This window comes from Nycticebus coucang, chromosome 1 (assembly GCF_027406575.1).
Source record: "Nycticebus coucang isolate mNycCou1 chromosome 1, mNycCou1.pri, whole genome shotgun sequence".
NCBI classification, from domain to species: domain Eukaryota; kingdom Metazoa; phylum Chordata; class Mammalia; order Primates; family Lorisidae; genus Nycticebus; species Nycticebus coucang.
The window spans coordinates 39,597,843-39,623,472 of record NC_069780.1 but is presented as its reverse complement, the minus strand read 5'-3'; the positions used below and the strand labels follow the sequence as shown (position 1 = coordinate 39,623,472).

Here is a 25,630-nt window from a genome sequence, read left to right as displayed (position 1 = left end):
TTAATTTTATTGAATGTTTTTATCAAATGTTTTATCTGCATTTTAATTTTAATTTTATCAAATGTTTTTTCTGCATCTATTGACATAATCTTATAATTTTTTTGTACTTCATTCTGTCAATGCAATGTTGCATGTCCACGGATTTGTGTTTGTTGAACCATCCTTGTTTGGTTTTGGTATCAGAGTCATGCTGGCCTCATGGGGAGAATTCTCTCTTTTTCAATTTTTTGAACTATTTGGAGGAGAATTAATATTATTCATAGTTCTTCTTTGTATGTTTGGTAGAATTGGGCAGTGAAGCCATCTGGTCCTGGACTTTTCTTTGTTGGGAGCCCTTTTATTACTGATTCAGTCTTGTTATTCAATATTGGTCTGTTCAGGTTTTCTATGAAGAGACTTCAAAGTTCATGGAAAAATAAAATTAAAAGACAAAAATAAAAATATAAATTTTATTTTTACACATAAACTCCATCAAGTTCAAGACACTTTTGTAAATGATAACCACAGACACTTAGTCCATCCCTAAAGAATTGAGAGTTGGGCAGCACCTGTGGCTCAAGGAGTAGGGCGCCAGCCCCATATATGGGGGGTGGCAAGTTTGAAACCGGCTCCTGCCAAAAACTGCAAAAAAAAAAAAAAAATTGAGAGTCCTGTGAAATTAGCCATGTCAATGCAGACTTTTTTATATTATTAACTGAAAAAAAAAATGGATGCCCCTTAAAATTCTTTTAAGATTAGGAAACTCAAAGACATTATAAAGAGCCAAATCTGGACTGTAAGGCAAATGCCTAATGATTGCCCATTGAAACTCTCATAGAACTGTTTGATGAGAGAAATGAGCAGAAGCATTGTACAGGTGGAGAAGGACTCTCTGATCAAGCTTTCCTGGGCATTTTTCTGCCAAAGCTTTGGCTAACTTTCTCAAAATACTTTAATAATAAGCAGATGTTATTACACTTTTGCTCTCCCCCTGCCAAAGTCAATAAGCCAAATACCTTGAGAAACTCCCAAGTATTGCTATGATCTTTTTACTCTTTACTGGTCCACTTTTATTTTGCTTTGACTGGACCTCTTCTACTTCTTGGTACCATTGCTTTGATTATGCTTTGTGTTCTGCCATATTTCATCTCCTGTTACAATTCTTCAAGGAAACGTTTCAAAATCTCGATCTTGCTTGTTTAAACCTTCCTTGGAAAGTGCTGCCCTTGTGTCTAGATGATCTGCAAGCAATGATTTGGGCATCCAGACTGGAAAGTTTGCTCAATTTCAATTTTTCAGTCAGAATTGTATAAGCCGAGCCAATTAAGAGGTCTATGGTGCTGGCTATTTTATGTGCTGTTAATCATTGGTCCTCTTCAATTAGGGCATGAGTGAGATTTTTTCCTTATCAATTGATGCAGGTGGTCTGCTGCTGTGGACTTCACCTTTAACATTGTTTTCTCCCTCCCCAATCACAATTCTTCTAAGTACTGCTACTGAGACCTTTCTTTTTTTTTTTTTTTTTTATTGTTAGGGATTCATTGAGGGTACAATAAGCCAGTTACACTGATTACTGAGACCTTTCTAAGGCCCATAGAGTTACCTGCCTTGACAATTAATGTCCATTAGATAACATACTCTGTAAGGAAGCAGGCAAATATTAGACACCTTGTTTTTGTTTAATTTTTAAATTAGAAACAAAAGCTGCTTGATTAAAGTCACTTAATTCACCAGTGCAGAGCCAGTCCCACATAATTCTGGGAACATTCAATGTACAGTAACTGTTGAGTCATTAAGTGGTTATTAAATGGGAACTCTGGCAAGGAATGAAGGTAAAGGTCATTGTGAAGATATGAAAGTACCTACCGGTTGCTCCATTGTTGCTTATTAGACTGCTCAGAATATACTCTGCTTTTAAAAGTTTCCCTGAAAAGAAGAGATCAAATGTCACATAATTACTTCTGAACAAGTACTTTAACTATTACAAGTTGCTTATGTTCTAAATTAATTATGTAACGGTGACCATAATTGCTCTTGGAAACATTCTATTCTAAAACTTAAAATCAATAACTACCTCATGTATAAGACTGAAAAAGATGACATTTTTGAGAATAGGTAAGGTGGGAAGTTGTACAGTACTTAAAATGGAAATGAAATACATAGGTGTGAGAAATACATTCGTATAGAGCAGTGTTTGAGTAGTACAGGCAAACTTTTGTAAACGGCTACATCTCCTTTCTGTAAAAGCTGTAACTCAAGAAGAATACAGTTGACTTATAAAATTATCAAGAAGGAATTTGGGGGCTTGGCGCCCATAGCACAATGGTTACAGTGCCAGCCACATACACCAAGGCTGGCAGATTTACACCCAGCCCAGGCCAGCTAAACAACAATGACAACTGCAACAACAACAACAACAAAAATAGCCGGGTGTTGTGGTGGGCGCCTGTAGTCCCAGCTACTTGGGAAGCTGAGGCAAGAGAATCGCTTAAGCCCAAGAGTTTGAGGTTGCTGTGAGCTGTAATGCCACAGCACTCTTACTGAGGGTGACATAATGAGACTCTGTCTCAGAAAAAAGAAAGAAAGAAAGAAAGAAAAGAAATTTGGGGGTGGAGAGTGAGGGGATTCTTTCTTAATTTTTTACATATTTTGTTTTCTACCTCACAAGAAGGGCCAGATCTATGGAAAGCTTGTCTCCATAAGGAGGAAATGCAATCATTTTTCCTTTAACCAGCCATTCCTTCTTCTCAATGTCTCTAAGCCCTACATGAGCTGGCTCTTGTGACTTCTTCGACCTTATCTCTATTTTTTCCCACCCTTTCTTTCCTTCTCCTTCAGTCACAGTGTCCTCCTTATTGTCCTTTGAATCAGTCAGGCTTGTTCCCTGATCAGGATGTTCATACTTATAACTATTTTAGTCTGTAATGCTTTTATCCCAAATATCTTCAAGGCCTGCTTTGCTCCCCTTCAGGTCTTTGCTCAAATGTCACTGTCTCCTAAGGCCTTCCCTGACCACCCTGTTTAAAATTATACACATAGACATATAGCCTGGCTGTGATAGACTGTACTTCCAAAAAAGACCATACTAATATCTTCCATTCCACATGCTTATCATGTCTTCATCAAGTGATGGAATCTAGAGTTTCTCTCCTTGAGCATGAATTGGCCCTGTGACCTGTTTTGGCCCATGGAATGTGGCAGAATGATACTGTGGTACCTTTTTAGTTGGGGCATTAAAATATCTACAACTTCTACCTTCTCTTCTTGGAATCCAGCCCAGTGCCCCGAGGAAGCTGAGGCGGCCACATTGAGAGACCCTCGCCTGAGGCCCCAGCTAAGCTGCTAGTCGGCAGCCTTCACTAAACACTACGTGAATGAGGCCGTTTCAGACCTTGTAGCTGTCCCAGCTTCCCAGCCAACACTACTTAAAATAATGACCTGTTTAACCACAAAATTATGAAACCTAATAAATTACCACTGTTTTAAGTCACTAAGTCATGGGAAACTTGTAACATAGCAATATGTTATAGAAGTGGGGCACTTTTAATGTACACAGCTATGATTTAATAAGAAAAAAGAAATGGGGCACTTTATACTCTGGTTTTTCTTTTGATTAAATAAGAAATTAGGTACTTTAAAAGCAGAGTAATATTTTAACAATATAGAGACTTGAAGGGTGTTGAGTAGACTGAAAAGGCAGGAAGGAAACTGTTAGTGGCTGTTTGAAGAAAGGAATACACATTATATAGTGGTGGAAAGTTTGGCAGCATGGTCTTCAGGAGTAATGTCCCCCTCCCCCCCAATCCAGTTTCCCTTTCCACTGTTCCAGTTATTTGTGTCAACTGCAGTTTGAAAATATTAAATGGAAAATGACAGAAGTAAAATACTCACGTTTTAAATTGCATGTTGTTCTGAGAAGCATGATGTAATCTTGCTGGGATGTGAATCACCTCTCTGTCCAGCAGATCTACACTGTCTACACTGCCTGCTCATTAATCATTTAGTAGCTGTCTTGATGGTCAGATCGATAGTTGGGCATTGCAGTGCTTGGGTTCAAGTAACCCTTATTACTTAATAATGACCCCAAAGTGTAAGAGTGGTGATGCTGGCAATTGGGGCATCCCAAATAGAAGCCATAAAGGGCTTCCTTTATGTGACAAGGTGAGTAAAACTTAATGGGGGGAAAAACCGTGTGCAAAGGTTGCTAAGGTCTACAGAAAGAACAAATCTACATATAAAATGGGCAGAAGGAAAAGAAATTTGTGCTAGTTTTTCTATCATAGCTCAAACTGTGAAAGTCATGACCACGGTGCACGATGAGTGCTTAGTTAAGAAGAAAAAGCCTTAAATTTGTGGGTGGAGGACAGGAGCGGAAACACGTTCGGACTGACAGCAATCGGGCTCTGTATTATACCTAGTTCCAGATATCCACAGGAGGTCTTGGGATCCATGCCTTGCGAATTGGGGGACTACTTTCTTTGCATTTTAATGCAAGATTTAGAGAAAATATAGAAGGCCCAGAATAGTCTTTTGGCCAGCAAGACATTCAGAAAATAAAACCTAGAGGCAAAGATCAGACCCAGAGTAGTGGCAGTAAAATGTGACATTAGGGTCAAGATCACATCAAGGGTGTGGCTGTAAAACCCTTTGTTAAGACCCCAGATCCTCCTTGATGAAGCAAAAGATCTTTCTAAGGGTGCTGTCCCATAGCACTTTAATTTGTAGCCCAAAGTAGAGCTCAAAGACAAATGTAGGCATGGCTTTTTTCTCATTAAATATGCTGAAAGGCTACAAAGCATTAAAAGGAATTATATCAACTTGATGTAAGAATGGCAGAGATAATTAAATATAAAAGAGACCTCTGGGAACCCAATTTTCCATAGGCATAGAGCAGGCTGAGATATTTTTATAAGGAATGTTTTATGGACTAGGAAGGATGATTCAAAGGCAAGTCCAAGTGCTGAGGAGAACCACTCCCACAGAAAAGGAGCGAACCCTAATCAAGAAACATTCCTTGTCCCTAGAGCAGGATTTTGACTAGTATGGACACTGCAATTGCTATGTGACGCTCATGCCCTCTTCCCTCCCTTTGGAATAGGAGTGTCTACTGAAGCTATCCTGTCCCTGTATGTCCATTGTCTGCGGTTGGGCTTGTTTTAGGGTAGATTGCTTATCCTTTAGTTCACAAATCTCCATACCCCAGAAGCAGCACCTGAGTAGCATTATTTGTCTCTAAACCTGATTCACAGGATGAGACCCTAAACTTTGAGCCTGATGCGTTCATGACATGAGACTCTGAGAAAGGAGTAAAAGCCTTCACCTACAGAAAGGATGTGAATTGTTGTGGGTAGAGCATGGGCTATGATTAAATTGCTTTACACCACTAGGTTTGGGGATAGTTTGTTGTGAAGCAAAGGATAACCAAAACACTGTCATGCCCCCATCCTGTCACCTTCTCGGCTTTATTTTTCTCCTTGGCATTTACTGCTATAAGATATACCATGAATTTTTAATTTAATTAAATTTATTTATTTATTTTGAGACAGTCTCACTTTGTCACCCTCGATACAGTGCCGTGGTATCATAACTCACAGCAATCTCGAACTCTTGGGGTCAAGTGATTCTCTTGCCTCAGCTTTCCAAGTAGCTGGGACTACAGGCACCCACCATAAAACTTCTGGCTACTTTTTAGAGACGGGGTCTTGCTCTTGATCAGGCTGGTCTCGAACTCCTGAGCTTAAGCAAACCACCCACCTCAGCCTCCCAGAGTGCTAGGATTATAGACGTGAGCCACCGCGCCAGGCCCAAGACATACCACATATTTTTAATTATTTGCTGATTGCCTATCTCCCCACTAGAATGCAAACTTCAAGACAGTAGTGGGTTTTGTCAATTTGTTCACTACTCTGTTCCCAATATGTCTAATCATGCTTGGCACATGGCAGGTAATAAATATTTGTTACTCATTCAGCATCTTACAAGGGTACATGTGAAACTTACTAAATGTAGAATATAAATGTCTTAACACAATAACTAAGAAAATGCCAGGAAGACTACATTAACCAGTGTGATGAAAATATGTCAAATGGTCTGTAAAGCCAGTGCATGGTGCCCCATGATCGCATTAATGTACACAGCTATGATTTGATAATAAAAAAAAAAATGTTTGTTATTCATCCAAACAAATATCTGAATTGTGCCAGGGACTATGCTCAGAGCTGGAGGCTGAATGATGAATGAGACAAAGCCCCTGTCTTCAAGGTAATAATAATAATAATAGTTGCTGTTTATTGTTTACCATGTGGTAGACGTTGTTCTAAATTATAAACAGCTACTCTATTACCTTCACTTCACAGATGAGGAAATGTGCCACCCAGATGCTAGGCAACATGACCAGAAGGTATGAACCGAGGCAGCCTGCCATGGAAGTTCCAACTCTCCCCTGCACCCACTGCCTCCCAGAGTGAACAGTTTTTCAAACTGGTTGTCCAGCATACTTCTGCAGGGGACTGTTTTAAGCTATGCAGGGTTAATTTACTTTGTCCACATCCTCCTTCTGTCCTCAGAGGAAGGAACATGCAGCACAAACCAATCTTTCTGCAGTTTTTAGTGTTTCCTACCTTCTGTTTCCCTTGTCTAATTTTTTTTTTATGTTACTGTGCTCTTTCTTTCCTTCTTTTCTTCCTCTCACCCTTCTCACTTCCTTCCTTCCTTGCTCTCTCCTTCCTTTCCTCCTGCATGTTAAAACCTTACACTTTTATTTTTTTTATTATTAAATCATAGCTGTGTACATTAATGCGATCATGGGGCACCATGCACTGGTTTTATAGACCATTTGATATATTTTCATCACACTAGTTAACGTAGCTTTCCTGGCATTTTCTCAGTTATTGTGTTAAGACATTTATATTCTACACTTAGCAAGTTTCACATGTACCCTTGTAAGATGCATCATAGGTGTAATCCCACCAATCACCTTCCCTCTGCCTGCACTCCCCTCTCCCTCCCCCCTTCCCCATATTCTTAGGTTATAACTGGGTTATAGCTTTCATATGAAAGCCATAAATTAGTTTCATAGTAGGGCTGAGTACACTAGATACTTTTTCTTCTATTCTTGAGATACTTTACTAAGAAGAATATGTTCCAACTCCATCCATGTGAACATGAAAGAGGTAAAGTCTCCATCTTTCTTTAAGGCTGCATAATATTCCATGGTGTACATATACCACAATTTATTAATCCATTCGTGGGCACTTGGGCTTTTTCCATGACTTTGCAATTATGAATTGGGCTGCAATAAACATTCTGGTACAAATATCTTTGTTAAAATGTGATTTTTGGTCTTCTGGATATATACCTACTAGAGTAATTATAGGATTGAATGGCAGTTCTATTTTTAGATCTCTAAGTGTTCTTCAAACATCTTTCCACAATGAATGTATTAATTTGCATTCCCACCAGCAGTGTAGAAGTGTTCCCTTTTTTCCACATCCACACCAACATCTCTGGTCTTGGGATTTTGTGATATGGGCTAATCTTACTGGAGTTAGATGATATCTCCAAGTAGTTTTGATTTGCATTTCTCTGATGATTAAGGATGATGAGCATTTTTTCATATGTCTGTAGGCCATGTGCCTGTCTTCTTCAGAGAAGTTTCTCTTCGAGTCCCTTGCCCAGCCTGTGATGGGATCACTTGTTCTTTTCTTTTTTTGTAGAGACAGAGTCTCACTGTATCACCCTCGGGCAGAGTGCTGTGGTGTCATACAGCTCACAGCAACCTCCAACTCCTGGGCTTAAGCGATTCTCTTGCCTCAGCCTCCCGAGCAGCTGGGACTACAGGCGCCCGCCACAACGCCTGGCTATTCTTTTTTGTTGTTGCAGTTTGGCCGGGGCTGGGTTTGAACCCGCCACCCTCGGTATATGGAGCCGGCGCCCTACTCACTGAGCCACAGGCGCCGCCCCACTTGTTCTTTTCTTGCTTATATGTTTGAGTTCTCTGTGGATTCTGGTTATTATACATTTGTCGGAGACATAACCTGCAAATATCTTCTCCCATTCTGAGGGCTGTCTGCTTGCTTTACTTACTGTGTTCTTGGCTGTGCAGAAGCTTTTTTAGTTTGATCAGGTCCCAGTAGTGTATTTTCGAAGCTGCTTCAATTGCCTGGGGTGTCCTCCTCATAAAATACTCTCCCAGATTGATTTCTTCAAGAGTTTTCCCTGCACTCTCTTCAGGTATTTTTATAGTTTCATGTCTTAAGTTTAAATCTTTAATCCAGTGAGAGTCTATCTTAGTTAATGGTAAAAGGTGTGGGTCCAGTTTCAGTCTTCTACATGTTGCCAGCCAGTTCACCCAGCACCATTTGTTAAATAGGAAATCTTTTCCCCACTGAATGTTTTTAAATAGCTTGTCAAAGATCAAATAACGGTGAGTAGCTGGATTCATCTCTTGGTTCTCTATTCTGTTCCATACATCTACCTCTCTGTTTTTCTGCCAGTACCATGCTATTTTGATCACTATTGATTTATAGTATAGTCTGAGGTCTGGTAGCACGATTTTATTTCTGGGTAATGTGTTGGCTATTCGAGGTTTTTTGTGATTCCATATAAAACAAAGTATTATTTTTTCAAAATCTTTAAAGTATGACAGTGGAGCTTTAATAGGGATTGCATTAAAATTGTATATTGCTTTGGGTAGAATGGACATTTTAACAATGTTGATTCTTCCCAGCCATGAGCATGATATGTTTTTCCATTTGTTAACATTTTCAGCTATTTCTTTTCTTAGAGTTTCATAGTTCTCTTTATAGAGATCTTTCACGTCCTTTGTTAGGTAAACTCCCAAATATTTCATCTTCTTTGGCACTACTGTGAATGGAATAGAAAACTTAACTGTTTTTTCAGCTTGACTATTGTTGGTATATATAAAGGCTACCATTTTATGAATGTTGATTTTGTAACCTGAGACACCGCTGTAGTCCTTGATCACTTCTAAGAGTTTTGCAGTAGAATCCCTGGTGTTTTCCAGATACACAATCATATCATCTGCGAAGAGCGAAAGTTTGATCTCTTCTGACCCTATACGGATACCCTTGATCTCCTTTTCTTCCCTAATTGCGGTGGTTAAAACTTCCATTACAATGTTAAAGAGCAGTGGAGACAATGGGCAGCCTTGTCTGGTTCCTGATCTGAGTAGAAATAATTCCAATTTAAGTCCATTCAATATGATATTCAATACGATATTGGCTGTGGGTTTGCTGTAGATGGCCTCTATCAGTTTAAGAAATGTCCTTTCTATACCAATTTTCTTAAGTGTTCTGATCATGAAGGGATGCTGGATATTATCAAAAGCCTTTTCTGCATCAATTGAGAGAATCATATGGTCTTTGTTTTTTCATTTGTTTATGTGCTGAATTATATTTATAGATTTACATATATTGAACCAGCCTTGAGACCCTGGGATAAAACCGACTTGGTCATAATGTGCAATTTGTTTGATGTGTTGCTGGATTCCGTTTCACTGGATCTTGTTGAATATTTTTACATCTATATTCATTAGTGATATTGGTCTATAATTTTCTTTTCTTGTTGGGTCTTTTCCTGGTTTGGGGATCAGGGTGATGTTTGCTTCATAGAACGTGTTGGGTAGTCTTCTTTCCTTTTCTATATTTTGGAACAGGTTGTGTAATATAGGTACTAGTTCCTCTTTAAAGGTTTGGTAGAATTTTGACGTGAAGCCATCTGGTCCTGGGCTTTTCTTTTTAGGGAGATTTTGTATGGTTGATGCTACTTCACAACTTGATATAGGCCTGTTCAACATTTCCACTTGATTCTGGCTAAGTCTTGGAAGGTGACGTGCTTCCACGTATTGGTCAATTTCCTTCAGATTTTCATATTTCTGAGAATAAAGTTTCTTGTAATATTCATTAAGGATATTTTTGAATTTCTGAAGAGTCTGTTGTTATTTCGTCTTTGTCATTTCTGATTGATGAAATTAGAGATTTTACTCTTTTATTCCTGGTTAGGTTAGCCAAAGGTTTATCTATTTTATTGACCTTTTCAAAAAACCAACTTTTTGATTTATTGATCTGTTGTATAGTTCTTTTGTTTTCAATTTCATTTAATTCTGCTCTAATTTTGGTTATTTCTTTTCTTCTACTGGGTTTGAAGTTGGAATGTTCTTCCTTTTCCAGTTGCTTGAGATGTCCCATTAAGTTGTTAACTTCCTGTCTTTACGTTCTCTTGAGTAAGGCTTGCAGTGCTATCAATTTCCCTCTTAGGACTGCCTTTGCGGTATCCCAGAGGTTCTGATAATTCGTTTCTTCATTGTTGTTTTATTTCAAAAATTTGACAATTTCCTTCTTAATCTCATCTATGACCCAGCTATCATTCAGCATAAGGTTCTTTAACTTCTATGTTTTTGTATGAGTATGCAGATTTCTGTTGTTACTGAGTTCAACTTTTATTCCATGGTGATCCAAGAAGATGCAAGGAATCATTTCTATTTCTTTAAATTTACTGAGGTTAGACTTGTGACCTAAGATGTGATTGATTTTGGAGTATGTTCCATGGGCTAATGAGAAGTATGTGTACTCATTTTTGTTGGGATGAAATGTTCTGTAGATGTCTGCTAGATTCAAATGTGGAAAAAGCCCAAGTGCCCATCGATCCATGAATGGATTGATAAATTGTGGTATATGTATACCATGGAATATTATGCAGCCTTAAAGAAAGATGGAGACTTTACCTCTTTCATGTTTACATGGATGGAGTTGGAACATATTCTTCTTAGTAAAGTATCTCAAGAATGGAAGAAAAAGTACCCAATGTACTCAGCCCTACTATGAAACTAATTTAGGGTTTTCATATGAAAGCTATAACCCAGTTACAACCTAAGAATAGGGGGAAGGGGGAAAGGGAGGGGAGGGTGGGGGGAGGTGGGTAGAGGGAAGGGGATTGGTGGGATTACACCTGCGGTGCATCTTACAAGGGTATATGAGAAACTTGGTAAACGGTCTGTGAAGCTAGTGAATGATGCCCCATGAGCATATCAATGTACACAGCTATGATTTAATAAAAATAAATAAATAAATAAATAAATAAATAAAATTTCTTTGCTCAGCTTCTTATTGGGGGATCTCTCCAACACTGCCAAAGGAGTGTTGAAATCTCTGACTATTATGGAGCTAGAGGAAATCAAGTCACTCATGTCTGTTTGAGTTTCTCTTATAAATTGAGGCGCATTCTGTTTGGGTGCATAAATATTAATAATTAAAGTCTCATCATATTGAGTATTACCCTTAACAAATATGAAGTGACCATTCTTATCCTTCCTTACTTTTGTTGGTTTAAAGCCTATTGTATCTGCAAATAGAATTGCAACACCTGCTTTTTCCTGATTACTATTTGCCTGAAATATAGATGACCATCCTTTCACCCTGAGTCTATATTTATCTTTTAAGTTAAGATGTGATTCTTGTTTGCAGCAAATATCTGGCCTGAGTTTTTTATCCAGTCAGCCAACGTGTGCCTCTTTAGAGGACAGTTTGAGCCGTTCACATTAATGGAGAATATAGATAAGTCTGGTAAAATTTTGGGTATCGAGTTTTTCGAAAGTCCAGTGGACATTTTTAATACTTTTGCCACTGGGGAAGTTAGAGTTTGATCAAAAGTTTCTGAGTGAGTTTACTTTTGTGGCAGAGGTTTGGGCTGGTCATTATGGAGGATAGATCTGAGAATATCCTGAAGAGCTGGTTTGGTTATGGCAAATTTCTTCAACATGTGAATGTCATTAAAATAATTTCTCCATCATAAATGAATTTAGCTGGATACAGGATCCTGGGTTGAAAGTTATTTTGTTTTAGGAGATTAAAAGTCGATGACCACCCTCTTCTGGCTTGAAAAGTTTCAGCAAAGAGATCTGCAGTCATTCTAATATTCTTCTCTTTGTAGATAATGGTTTTCTTACGTCTGGCTACTTTCAGAATTTTCTCCTTCATATTAACTTTAGTGAAGTTAATTATGATGTGCCTGGTGGATGTCTTATTCGGGTTGAGTCGTGCTGGGGTTCTGAAACTGCTATCTGAATTTTAGAATCTCTTGGCATGTCTGGAAAATTCTCTTTCATAATTTCATGGAGAAGGGCCTCTGTGCCTTGCGAAGCCACTTCATCACTTTCAGGGATTCCAATGAGGCGGATATTAGCCTTCTTCGAATTATCCCTGAGCTCTGAGAGACTGATCCATTTTTGCTCTCATTTCTCTTCCTCTTTGAGAGTTTGGGAGCGTTCAAAAGATTTGTCTTCAATGTCAGAAATCCTTTCTTCTGCTTGTTTCACTCTGTTACTGAGGGAGTCTACTCTATTTTTCACATCTTCGAGGACTGTGAATTCTTGCCTCAATGTGTCAGAGTCTTTGGTGGTTTTATCTTTAAATTTATTGAATTCTTTAGACAACTTTTGAATTTCTCCTCGAATTTCTTTTGTGTGTGTGTGTGTGTGTGTTTTATTGTTGGGGATTCATTGAGGGTACAATAAGCCAGGTTACACTGATTGCAATTGTTAGGTAAAGTCCCTCTTGCAATCATGTCTTGCCCCCATAAAGTGTGACACACACCAAGGCCCCACCCACCTCCCTCCTTCCGTCTTTCTGTTCCCCCCATAACCAGAATTGTCATTAATTGTCCTCATATCAAAATTGAGTACATAGGATTCATGCTTTTCCATTCTCGTGATGCTTTACTAAGAATAATGTCTTCCATGTCCATCCAGGTTAATACGAAGGATGTAAAGTCTCCATTTTTTTAATGGCTGAATAGTATTCCATGGTATACATATACCACAGCTTGTTAATCCATTCCTGGGTTGGTGGGCATTTAGGCTGTTTCCACATTTTGGCAATTGTAAATTGAGCTGCAATAAACTGTCTAGTACAAGTGTCCTTATGAGAAAAGGATTTCTTTCCTTCTGGGTAGATGCCCAGTAATGGGACTGCAGGATCAAATGGGAGGTCTAGCTTGAGTGCTTTGAGGTTTCTCCATACTTCCTTCCAGAAAGGTTGTACTAGTTTGCAGTCCCACCAGCAGTGTAAAAGTGTTCCCTTCTCTCCACATCCACGCCAGCATCTGCAGTTTTGAGATTTTGTGATGTGGGCCATTCTCACTGGGGTTAGATGATATCTCAGGGTTGTTTTGATTTGTATTTCTCTAATATATAGAGATGATGAACATTTTTTCATGTGTTTGTTAGCCATTCGTCTGTCGTCTTTACAGAAATCTCCTCGAATTTCTAATTCCAAATTTTCCTCCATTCTATTAATCTTGTTTGCAATCCAAATTCCTAATTCAATTTCTGACATCTCGGCCATTTGTTTATTAATGGGATTTTCAGGTACACCTGCCGTATCTTTCCTTGGGGATGGGGGTTGATCTTCTGGTTATTTATGTTACCAGAGTTTCCACTGATTCCGCCCCATGATTATTTTATACCATTTGACTTTTCCCCTGGAGCTTTGCAGAGGACCCATACAGTGCTATGGCCTGAGAAACTGGGGACCTGTTTGGTGTGGTGGGGCTAAATTCTCTGTCTTATTTTCAGCTGGTCTCTGTCCGATCCTAGTGAAACAGTTACTCTGGGTTGAAGTCTCAGCTTTTGTTTGTATCCTTCGGGTCGCAGCTTGCTTCAGCAGGGTTGATGTGTGTTCTTCAACCTTCTTTCTTGGCGTTGCTCTAATCTACCAGGTTACTTGCTAAATTTCTGTCTCTTAACTCTCCTTCTGGATGCAAGCCTCTGAGGAAAGCTGGCTTCAGTCAGCCATCTTGTCTCTGGCCCCCACTCTTTTACTTTTTTGATATTTGTTTGTGGGTCTATTTCCTCCCCTAACCTGAGCCACTTGAAGATGTGAACCTAACCTTTATCATCTTTATAACTATCTCCAAGGCCTAATGCACTTCTTGAAAGGTAGCTTTTCATGGTTCAGGGTTTGATAACATTTATTCATACCAATGTCTTTTGGTTTATTTATTTATTATTATTATTATTTGCAGTTTTTGGTTGGGACCAGGTTTGAACCTGCCTCCTCTGGTATATGGGGCTGGCGCCCTACTCCTTTGAGCCCCAGGTGCTGCCCATACCAATGTCTTTTAAAAGAGGAAAATAAGCGAAATACCTTCATGAATAATTTTCATCAATGCAATCTCTTTTCTTAAAAGTTGTATTCCCTAATTAAGACTTGTTGATATATAAGAACAGGCATTTTAAAAATACTGACCTTGTAGTCACCAACGCTGCTGAATCTCTTAATTCCAATAATCTGTGGATTTCTAGAAATACTCCATGTGGGCACTTATATTGTCCACAAATAATGACAATTTTGTTTATTCATTTCTAATTTTTATATCTTTTGTTTCTTTTTCTTTTCTTGTTGCTTTGGGAGAACTTCTGAGTTAATAATTATAAGTGGTAAATAAAGTGCATTTTTTTCTTGAATTGGCTTTATAAGGAATCCTTATAATTTTTCAACATAAGTTTTGCTGAAAGTTTTTAGCTACTTTTTATTAGGTTAAGAAATTTCCCTCCTTTATAGCTATCAACTTACCATTTTTTAGCTCCAGTCTATCCTTTAATACCTGCTTTGTGATAATGGGATGGAGCTTACAAATATTTCTCCTTTGGCAGTTGGCACGATGGTAAGCTTTGTCATTACACAGTGTGGAGGAACTCTGCATGGGGAAGGTGCTTCTCTTCCTGTTTTGGTGTGTCTGGGTTCAAATCCAGTACCTTCCCTCACTCTGTACCACTGTGGACCACTGACCCCTGCAGCATGAGCTTTTCATGCCTGACCTCTGCAGCATAGGCAACTGCTGTATCATCTGTCTCCTCAGCGTACAGGGGTCTGCAGAACCCCTCAGTCAGGGGCTTCCTCTCAGGTGACTTCACAGTGGAGGGCTGCTGGTTGGGCTTCTCTCTGTGACGATTCCTCTGGTGCTCTGTAAAGGCAGCTGTGTGGTGACTTCTGCAGCACCTTCCTGTGATGGCTTCCCCCAGGACCCAAAAGGTGGGTTTCCAGTGAGTTCTGCTGGCGTGGAACTTTTGTGACTTCCCTGCTGAGCGCTGAGCTGGGGCAGTGCCTTCTTGAATAAGATCTTGTTCTCACCCCTGGTCTGCCGAGGTGTGAGAGTGGGACCTCTTTCTTAGGTATTCTATTTCAGTACCAAGGGGTAGTGGCTACTCCTTGTAAGTGCTGTCTTGTACTCTGTAGAGAGTTATTCTTTAGAGTTCTCTTTACTTCCTGCTAGTCAATCCTTCATTACTTTAATCCCTGGATAGAGTTAGTAATTCTTTATATTAAACTTTCCTTGTTCAAATTACTATGTAGTTTCTGCTTCCTGATCAGACCTCTATCCCTATTTTGCATTTTTAACCTAAATGGGTTGAAAATTTTATTAACTATTTTGCAAATCAATTTAGGTAGAACCAATTTTTCTTCTTTATCCTATGTATGTGGTAAATTGCATAGATTTTAAAATATTTAACCATCCTTACATATCTTCTTTGGAATAAATTTTCTTTGTAGTGTATTATTGATTTAATACAATGTTAGTCAATTTGATATTTTAAGATTTTTGCATCTTACAATTTGTATAAGTGATGTCACTACATAGAGTGATATTGCCACATAGTTTCTTTTTATTTTAATCTTATGTAAATAAACCTACATATTTATCAAATTCTTTATTCATCACTGATTTGGCACACCCACCCCATCTTTCTAGATTAAATTTCCTTAATAGAAAAATATATACTTGCATGTATGTGTGTGTGAGAGAGAGAAATCTTGAGAATAACATCTTAGTCTTTGTCCAAAAAATGTCCATTTTGTCCTCCCTTTTTTTTTTGTAGAGACAGAGTCTCACTGTACTGCCCTCAGGTAGAATGCTGTGGCGTCACATGGCTCACAGCAACCTCTAACTCCTGGGCTTACACGATTCTCTTGCCTCAGCCTCCCGAGCAGCTGGGACTACAGGCGCCCGCCACAATGCCCGGCTATTTTTTTTGTTGTTGCAGTTTGGCTGGGGCTGGGTTTGAACCCGCCACCCTCAGCATATGGGGCCGGCGCCCTACTCACTGAGCCATAGGCGCCACCCTTGTCCTCCCTTTTTAATGATGGCTTTGCTGGGTATAAAATTCTAGGTTGAAAGCTATTTCCATGCAATATGTCAGAGATTCTGTGCTTTTGGGATTCTGTTGTTATTGTTAAGATACTTTTTGTCAGTCTAAATACACTTCTATGTTTGTCTGTCTTTTTGTTTCCTTTAAGATTTTCTTATTGTTTGATTTTCTATGGTTTTACCAGATGTAGATTTCTTAAATAAAAATTTTCTTTTTGCTCATAAATATATGTTTTCAATGAAAAACATATTTTTCTCCAAATCTGTCATCTAGTCTTCTAGTCTTCCTTGAAGTCCTATTATGCTTCTATGCCTTTTTCATTCTTTTTGAGTTTTTAAGATTTCTATTTTATATTTTCATATATTGACAACTCCTGTGCTTCATTCACAATATTTTCTTTAAATACAATTTCCAATTCTATAATGTTTTCCACCATTGTGAGACATATATGCAGGAATACATTTCTGAGTTATGTGGGGGGTGAGAACACTTGAGGAACTGACAGCAATTAACTTTTTTTTTTTTTTTTTGGCTGAGGCCAGGTTTGAACCCTCTACCTCCAGTATATGGGGCCAGTGCCCTACTCCTTTGAGCCTCAGGCACTGCCCTGATAGCAGTTAACTTTTTAATTTTAAAGTTGTTACCAGTGACTTGTATCAGGTGGACAGCCTGGCACACAGCTAGAATCTTCAGATCATCTATTGCTAGTCAAGTGAGTTTCATAGATGGCATCAGTGCCATTTTTGAGCTGATAAGAAATTCAGATACTGGGCGGCGCCTGTGGCTCAAGGAGTAGGGCGCCGGTTCCATATGCCGGAGGTGGCGGGTTCAAATCCAGCCCCGGTCAAAAAAAAAAAGAAATTCAGATACTTAGGCCTTATTACAGACTTACTGCATTGGAATTTGCATTGTAATAAAATATCTGGGGACTCCCAAGCATGTGGAAATTTGAAAAGCATTGCTTTGGAGCACTATATTTGTGTCTTTTTGTTAATAACTTGAGTTGAAATTAAGCAAAAAAACAGAGCACTTAGAAATTTTTATAATCATTTGCCAAAATAATTTCATAACTTTCAAAGCTAATAATAAACACTTTATGTTTGTGTTTTTGTATCTTTGTTTTTTATTTCATTTTTTTAATGATTTTTTTTTTTTATTCTTGCATCCACTCCAATAAAGCAGTGTATTTGGCAGTTGGGTGCTCTTATTTGGCACTTGAAATGCCAGAAACTTATCTCACTAGTCCTGGGGGGAGTGGGGGGAAAGTTTGCTGGGTTTTCTGTTCTCTCCAGCCATGGTTTTATGGTTGAATTCTTATATCTACAAAAACCAAACGTGTATACTTTGCCTGTTTTGTGAGCAAGTCCCCATCAATTACTATAACTTTCTGACTACAGATTGATCAGTAATTTCAATTGCTATATTTTTTAATTTCTGAAAGTCCTACTTAGTTCTTTTCCAAGTTAATAAAGTAATTTTCTTTTCTTGTTGTGTTCTATCCTTTTAAACGTACTACCTTTTAAACCACATGAGTCTGCCTGGTGGTTCAGTGTTTGTGTCTCCTTTTGTTTTGGGAGTCTTTTCCCTCTTTGTTGTATATGTTGTTGCTCGCTCACTTGGTTCACTTTCTTTAGTGGATTATGAATTTTAATCCAAGTTCATCTGCAGCCAAGGATATTTTCCTGTGAGATACCCATGCCCAGTGTGGATGTTTCTTTGGAGTACAGTTTTATACTTCATCTTCCCCTGGGCTCCAGAAATTTCAGTCTTGAACTGCTTTTTACTTAGTTATTTGGTGGGGAATTCCCTGCCTTGTGTGTGTAGGGGGTGAAGTCAGACTCTACATTCACATTTGGCACAGATGTGAGATTTTTATTTCTTTTGAGAGATTTTTTTCCTTCTACCCTAGAGCTTAGACAGAGAGCAAGCTTCTCTGCAACTTTTCAAGGCAGGTTGGTGGAAATGTTCAGTCCCCTTTTGTACCCTGTGCAAACCTGTAGGAATCCAGCTTTATCCAAATATTTCACCCCTCACATAGGCCCAAAGCAACTGTTCCTTGTCTCCGCACAAGGATAGAATGACAGTTCTTTCCTTTAGGACCATATCTAAGGGTAAACCCCTTTGACTACAAGTGCTGTGAGCAGTAGTGTACAAATCTGACTTTAAAGATCTCCTAGGTTTTAGGCACTAAAAATTTTTTAATTAATCATATTTGTACATTTATAATGGGAGAATATCCTGCTCTCACTCTATCCTCCATTATTGATGGAACTGGAATTCTGAACCTCTACCTCTAACTCTGGGTTGAAAGATTTTGCTTCCTTATTTCAGGCAACAATGAGCTAGACAGGCCCAGAGAATCTTCTTTTGCCTCTGACATGCACCACATTGAATATTCGGCTCTTTGGAACATGTTTGAATGGATATCAGCAAGTTCTGGATGATAGGGGATACTAGTGTCCCTCTCATAACACCCTTATTAGTCTTCCTTACATCATATGATTATAATGTAATCTCTTCTATTTCTCCACCTCCAGATTCCCAAATGCTGGAACTGGAAGCCCCTTTCACTGTGCCTTCTTCCTTCATGTCCAAAGTACCCTGTCCCTCTCTCTGAGATAGCCAATGTAGGTGAAGTCTCAGCAGATGTTTGGGGGCAGAAGTTTACATATAGAAGACTTAATTCTGGGCGGCGCCTATGGTTCAGTCGGTAAGGCGCCAGCCCCATATACTGAGGGTGACGGGTTCAAACCCGGCCCCGGCCAAACTGCAACCAAAAAATAGGCGGGCGTTGTGGCGGGCGCCTGTAGTCCCAGCTACTCGGGAGGCTGAGGCAAGAGAATCACTTAAGCCCAGGAGTTGGAGGTTGCTGTGAGCTGTGTGAGGCCACGGCACTCTACCGAGGGCCATAAAGTGAGACTCTGTCTCTACAAAAAAAAAGAAGACTGAATTCTGAGGCTGAGTTTGTATTGGTACAGCACTTCCAATTCTGTCTTAAGGAAAAGACAATCCCAACTGTTGGGGAATAAGATCTAGGACTTAGGATAACGTACAGAGAGACGCCTCCTCCTCACGATCATATCATGGCTTATTCATTATCAGGAGAAAAACAGTACACCACTTTGGTTAGAGACATGAGAGAAATAACAAAACTAACAAACAAAAAGGAAACTTAAAAGATGAGTTTGGTTTTGCAAAAGCAAACCTATACCTACCTGCTTACATTTGGCCTCAATTTCTCTGCCACATCATAGCAATTCTGTATTTCACAAAGTTTGTTATGTTAACTCTGTTCCAAGTTCTGTTTGATAAGGACTAATATTAGAAGCCTGTCTTGCACACTCCAGCCTTCATTATTCTGTCCCACCCCCAGTGCTCTCCTCACACTTCATTGCCATCTGATACCACCAGAAAGGACATTAGTTGTTAGGTTTCCCTCCTGTCCCCCTAAATTATAAACACTATCAGCAACATTTGAAAAAATAATTTTTCTTAAGTTCAACTCTTTGCCTGCAGGTACTCAAGAAAAGCAAATAATAAGACCTGGCACAATTTATGCACTGTTGCAAGAATCTGAAAGTGAATGAACTTGGGCTATTGAAAAGTTAACCTCCACAAGCCCGTGTCTCCCATGTCCTTTGTCTCTGTCCCTCTCTGTGGTTCAGCAACTGTCCCAGTTAGTATAGTTAGTACAGTTCCTTTTCAAAGGAAATGAGGTAAAGAGATTTTAACCTCTTGAAGACCAGACTTATTAAAATAATAGTCATGGCTAACACTAATCAAAAAATGAAGCAGTACTGTTTCTGGAAGGGGCAGCCTGCTTTCTCTTTTCATCTTTTAGTCTTTCACTTGCTGAAAATGAGAATAGAAGGCCACACGTTTCTAAGTATTATGGGCAATTTAAATAATTCAAGAATTCTATGGAAATGGACTTTGCTGCAATGCATAGCAGGCCCCCTTTCTCCTCCTACCCAACTCGACACCACATCTTAAGTTAGAATGTCAGTCTCATTTTTCATTTCATTCAAAGTGACAGGGGGGAAAAAAAGATACTTTAAGACCTAATCAGGTACTGTACCGGTGTTCTGAAGGATGAAAAAAACCCTCAAATTACCTCAGTGGGTTTGTCAGCTCCATTGTTAGCTTAGTCAAGTGGCCCTACAGAAAGGAGACAGGAGAGCTAAGAGAAAATAGTAGAATTCTAATCTGCTTTTTAAAGGCTCTTGGTCAGAAGTATAGCAATTCAGATATCCCTGTTTGAAAGCAGCGGGACAGATTTGTTAGAAGACAAAAGCTCCAATTAGTATTTTCCACACCCTTTCACAATTTTCTCTCCTGCTTTTGGCTCTGAAACCCTTTATGCCAGGGCCTTTGTGCGGGCAGAGACGGGTGGAGGGCGGCCGGCGCGCAGGGGAGGGGACCCGGGCGCGGAAAGGTGGCACGCGGGGCGCGGGGCCGCGGGCTGCGCCGAGGTCAAGAGCGCGGGCGGGCTGGGGTCGGGGAGCCAGGGCGGCCGGCGGGAGGGGCCTACCTGAGTTGACCGAGAGGCGGGCTTGGCGAATGACCACCTGCGGGGCAATCGGCGTCGCTGGCTGCAGCTTGTGGAGCCCCTTGGCGACCCGCAGCAGCTCCCCGGAGAGGTCCAGCCCGTACAGGAACCGGTCCACCAGGAACACCACGGCCGCCGCGGCGCCGCAGTCCCGGGCGCGGATGGACGCGCGCAGGGACGCCTGCACCCCGCGGGCGACAGAAGGCAGGCTGAGCACGCTGAGCGATTTAGGTATTTTCGTTAACACAGCAACAGCAAAACCCATCGCACCCGAGGGAAAACGTACTTTATTAGGAGACTGAACGAAGAGGAAGAAAAAAGTCCTATTCAGGTTGTGGGACTTCCCCTTCATTCCATTTCTAAAATAATGCAAGTGATCAATGCATATTTCCTGTCGTTAAAAACTCAAACAAAAGTATATAGGGTGACGATTGTAAGTATCGAGTAGTATCTCTACTTCTTTCCCTCCTGCCCCTAGTCTTAGTGAGACTGGTTTGGGAGAGGGCCTTTTGGAACTTGGACCCTTTTTTGTCAATTCCTTGTCTCGTGTTGAGCTTGGTCTTCTCCCCCTCTCTCCCTCCCTTCTTTTTCTCTCTCTCTCCTTTCTCCCCTCTCCTCTTCCTCTCTCTCTCTCTCTCTCTCTCTCTCTCTCTCTCTCGTCCCCTTCTCTCTCTCTTTTCCCCCTCCTCTCTCTTTTAGGAATCCTGCCCTCCCTGTCTTTTTTTTAGTAATGAGATCACTCTAGCCAGGCGTCCTCAAACTTTTTAAACAGGGTGCCAATTCACTGTCCCTCAGACCGTTGGAGGGCTGGACTATAGTTAAAAAAACACACACAAAAAAAACTATGAACAAATTCTTGTGCACACTGCACATACCTTATTTTGAAGTAAAAAAAACAAAACGGGAACAAATACAATCACACCGCCTCATGTGGCCCGCTGGCCGCAGTTTGAGGACCCCTACCTAGACTATAGTTGTGTTGCTTTCTTCTTTCAATCATCCTTACATCTGGGAGAACTTTCCACATGAGATCATGACACTCTCCTTCATTTACTGCCTACATTATAATTAGGAAAAAAAATGCTATATAGAATTTTAGGTAATATGTTAACTTTGACCATATCACCATCTTTAATCATTGAAGGACAATAACAGCCATGAAATGGAAGTGTAACCTCAAGAGTGAGAAGCAGAGATAAATGAGGCAATTTTTTATGGAGCAACATCATTATGGTTTACTTTGGTTAGGGTGTTATACTAAAGACCTTTGATGAAGTGGTTTTGCAGCTAGTAGCATAAATGAATTTATCATCCCATACTCTTATCTTCATATGCTAAAATAAATCAATGGAGCCTGGAAAGCGTTGTAAGCATTGCCCATTTCCTTAGACAATATTGCTTCACTAAGCACCATTTTCTCCACATAATCTAAGTGCTAACACCTAATGGGGAAAATCAGGTGCCAGGCACAGTGTTATATATATTTATCGGTATCCATTTTCTCAATCCTCACAGTAATCATAACAGGCAAGTTCTATTATTATTCCTGTTTTACAGATTGGAAAACCTGAAATGCAGAGGTTAGGTGAAGGTCATATGACCTGGGGAGTGAACACAGAGGGACAGGTCCAGATCCCACGTGCTCACATCCTTTGTACTGACTCTATGTTAGGATAGCTAGAGGAGTGGTTGTTACTTAACTGATACTCATAGTTGTGTTAATAAATACCCTATATGCAATTAACATTGTTGCAGTTGCTGGTCTTAGAATGGTTTAATTGGTCAAACTGAAAATAAGAACAAATATGCTCACAGAAATGAAGAGCAATCTCTGCTTTCCAAAATTTGTCTGGAATAGCTTTCTTAGAATTTTAATTTGATGCTTTTGCATATTGCTGAATAAAACTGGCTGGAAAGTTTACATCTGGCCCCTTCCAGGATTCTATAGATGGTATTTACTTACGTGATTTGGTTTATAATTTTTTCCTTTTTTTTTGATGATCTATAGCACTGCGTGTGGAACGGAACATTTATATTTACAGGTACCTATCAATCAGGTAATGCCCATCAATAACCAGCACAGTCCCCTTTCTCTTTTCAAACTGTTGCTTTCTTAACTTATTAGGAATATTAAAACTATAAATGTGTTTATTAAGTGTGAAAATTTTTCACTGTATATTTATCTTTTCTTCTATGCCAGTCATTGTTCTCATTGTGACAGAGATGTCAAAATTGTTAAGGGGGAGATGTCTCTTTTCTTCTCTTGATGTTTCCTTCCATCTGAGGGGAGCTCAATTACTGCAGCACTCTCAGCCTCTCTCTCTCCCATTGCTCATTCTGATCCGCGGAAGGTGGAGTGGCTGATGAATCAACTGGGCATGTATGGCTTCATCCCTCCCCTTTTTCTCTTGGAAATGAGCTGTCCAAAGGAAGCAGGGATTCTTCTCTGCTTCTCTATCTTGTAAGTCTCACCTAGTAAACCACTCTATATGAGGTGTTCTGCTTGGCCCAATAATTCTGAATGAGGGAAAGTTTATATAATTCTCGGGTTTAGGTAGCAGATTCCCTATCCTCTAATACAAAGCCAAATCTTCCCATTTAACTTTTATCAGAATTAAAAGTAATATTTTGTCTCTTGTTTGCTTCTTTTATTTCTCAATTTGCTCAGAACCAAGAAAGATATTATCTGTTAGATGCTCCCAAAGATCTGATATTAATCATTGACTTTCTATGGCACATCATAACCCTTTCTAGGAGAAAGTTCTCTGCCCACAGCCTGTTTTTGGAATAGCCACGTGTTTTGCTACTTGGTCTTGACATCCTTCTCCCTAGCCCACCACATCAGGAGTAGCCACTTGAGACCTGACCCCATGTCCCTGTGGTCTGGCTTAAAAAAATGGACTTATCAATCTGAACTAAGAAATACTGGAAAAAAATACCTATTGTAGGATAGAAAGATGTAGAAAGCGAAGTGGAGGTAAGCCACATTTATGGGCAACATAAGGGAAGATCTAAGAAGGACAGCTCGGGATCCAAATCCACCTTTTCATAAGCATCATTCTGGAAGTGACAGTCTCCTTTGTTGTACCATGTGTATTCGCATAATAATGTCCATCCTCCTCTTGTGAGTTCACTTGAATGAGCTTGTTCTGTTCCTTCTAACTGAAAAAAGCTTAACTACCCTGTTTCCCCGAAAATAAGACCTACTTACAGGAAAGATAAGACATCCCCTGAAAATAAGACCTAGCACATCTTTGGGAGCACACCTTAAATAAGACACTGTCTTGAGACCTGACCCCATGTCCCTGTGTTCTGGCTTAAAAAAATGGACTTATCAATCTGAACTAAGAAATACCAGAAAAAAATTCCTATTGTAGGATAGAAAGATGTAGAAAGCAAAGTGAGAAAAGGTATCACACCTTTTCTGTCTTATTTTCGGGGAAACAGGGTAAAATCAAAATGTTCACAACTTATACAGAGGTTTGTCAAATGAACCATCAATGTAAAAACCACAAGGTTCAGAATGAGATGGGAAAGTAAATTGACACATTTACATAAGCCTCGTTCTGTCTATAAGACCAGTCTCTCTGCAAGAATCTTTCCTCCTCTGAGGTCGCATAAACAATTCTTTGTTTTGCAAATTCAGCTGCTACCTGCAGAACTTGCAGTGTCTGCCCTTGCCAGCCTCTCTTACCCTTTTGCTTAGAAAGAACAACCTTATTCCTGTCATCTTGCTAGTGAACATGTGTTTTGGAGGATAGCTGGCGAGCCAGTGACTACCTTCTCTTTCACGTCTCACTTCAGTGTATGCTGGGTGTTGAGTTCTTTCTCCGTTCTCACTGGGGCCCACTGCCCTTTCACCAAAACCTGGGTGTGGTGTTCAGAGCCAGGCTGGATTCCTGAGGAGATTCTCCACTCTCTCCTCACTGATAGTAATAATATCCACCTTCCTAGCACCATCTAGATTATTAAAAAATGTTCGTACATTATCTCCTTAAATTTCACAGTCACTCTAAAATCTAAATTAAAAGAGAACTGAAGCTAAAAAGATAAAGTGATTTTCAAACTTGCAAAATCAAAAGGGTCAGAGCCAGGCAGGAATTCAAGTTACTCTCTTTCTCTCTCGTTGTGGTAAAAAATGTGTAACACAAAGTTTACCATCTTAGTAGTTTTAAGTATATTGACATTGCTGTGAAACAGACCTCTAGAACATTTTCATCTTGGGAATCTGAAACTCTATGCTGATTAAACAACAACTCCCTGTTCCCCACTCTCCCTATGCCTGGAAATCACCATTCTACTGAAGGGGTGGGAGGTGTGATACCTTTTCTCACCCATCATAACAACAAAACACGGGTTAATAAGAGAAAAACATAATAAATATGTTTAATCAAAGTTTATGGGAGATTTCAGAAATGAAGAGCCAAAGCTCCGGAGAAAATTTCATGTTTGTTAGTCATTCGTCTGTCTTCTTTAGAGAAGGTTCTATTCACCTCTCTTGCCCAGTGATATATGGGGTTGTTGAGTCTTTTTTTGTTGATTAATTTGAGTTCTCTATAGATCCTAGTTATCAAGTTTTTGTCTGATTCATAATCTGCAAATATCTTTTCCCATTCTGAAGGTTGTCTTTTTGCTTTGGTCATTGTTTCCTTAGCTGTACAGAAGCTTTCCAGTTTAATTAAGTCCCATTTATTTATTTTTGTTGTTGTTGCAATTGCCATGCAAGTCTTCTTCATAAAATCTTTCTCCAGGCCAATATCTTCAAGTGTTTTCCCCATGTTTTCTTCAAGGATTTTTTTTTTTTTTTTTTTATTGTTGGGGATTCATTGAGGGTACAATAAGCCAGTTACACTGATTGCAATTGTTAGGTAAAGTCCCTCTTGCAATCATGTCTTGCCCCCATGAAGTGCGACACACGCTAAGTTCTTCAAGGATTT

General features: G+C 39.6%; 1 protein-coding gene across 1 annotated transcript in view; it reads right to left on the bottom strand.

The window, feature by feature from the left end:
- Positions 1–25,630, bottom strand: part of ALPK1 (alpha kinase 1) — a 147,404-nt gene that overhangs the window by 28,018 nt on the left and 93,756 nt on the right. Inside the window, exons 6-7 of the mRNA XM_053567297.1 lie at positions 20,676–20,874; positions 1,846–1,905 (exon numbers count right to left, since the gene is read on the bottom strand). Coding sequence (XP_053423272.1) covers positions 1,846–1,905; positions 20,676–20,874 — 259 coding nt within the window. The remainder of the gene's footprint in view (positions 1–1,845; positions 1,906–20,675; positions 20,875–25,630) is intronic.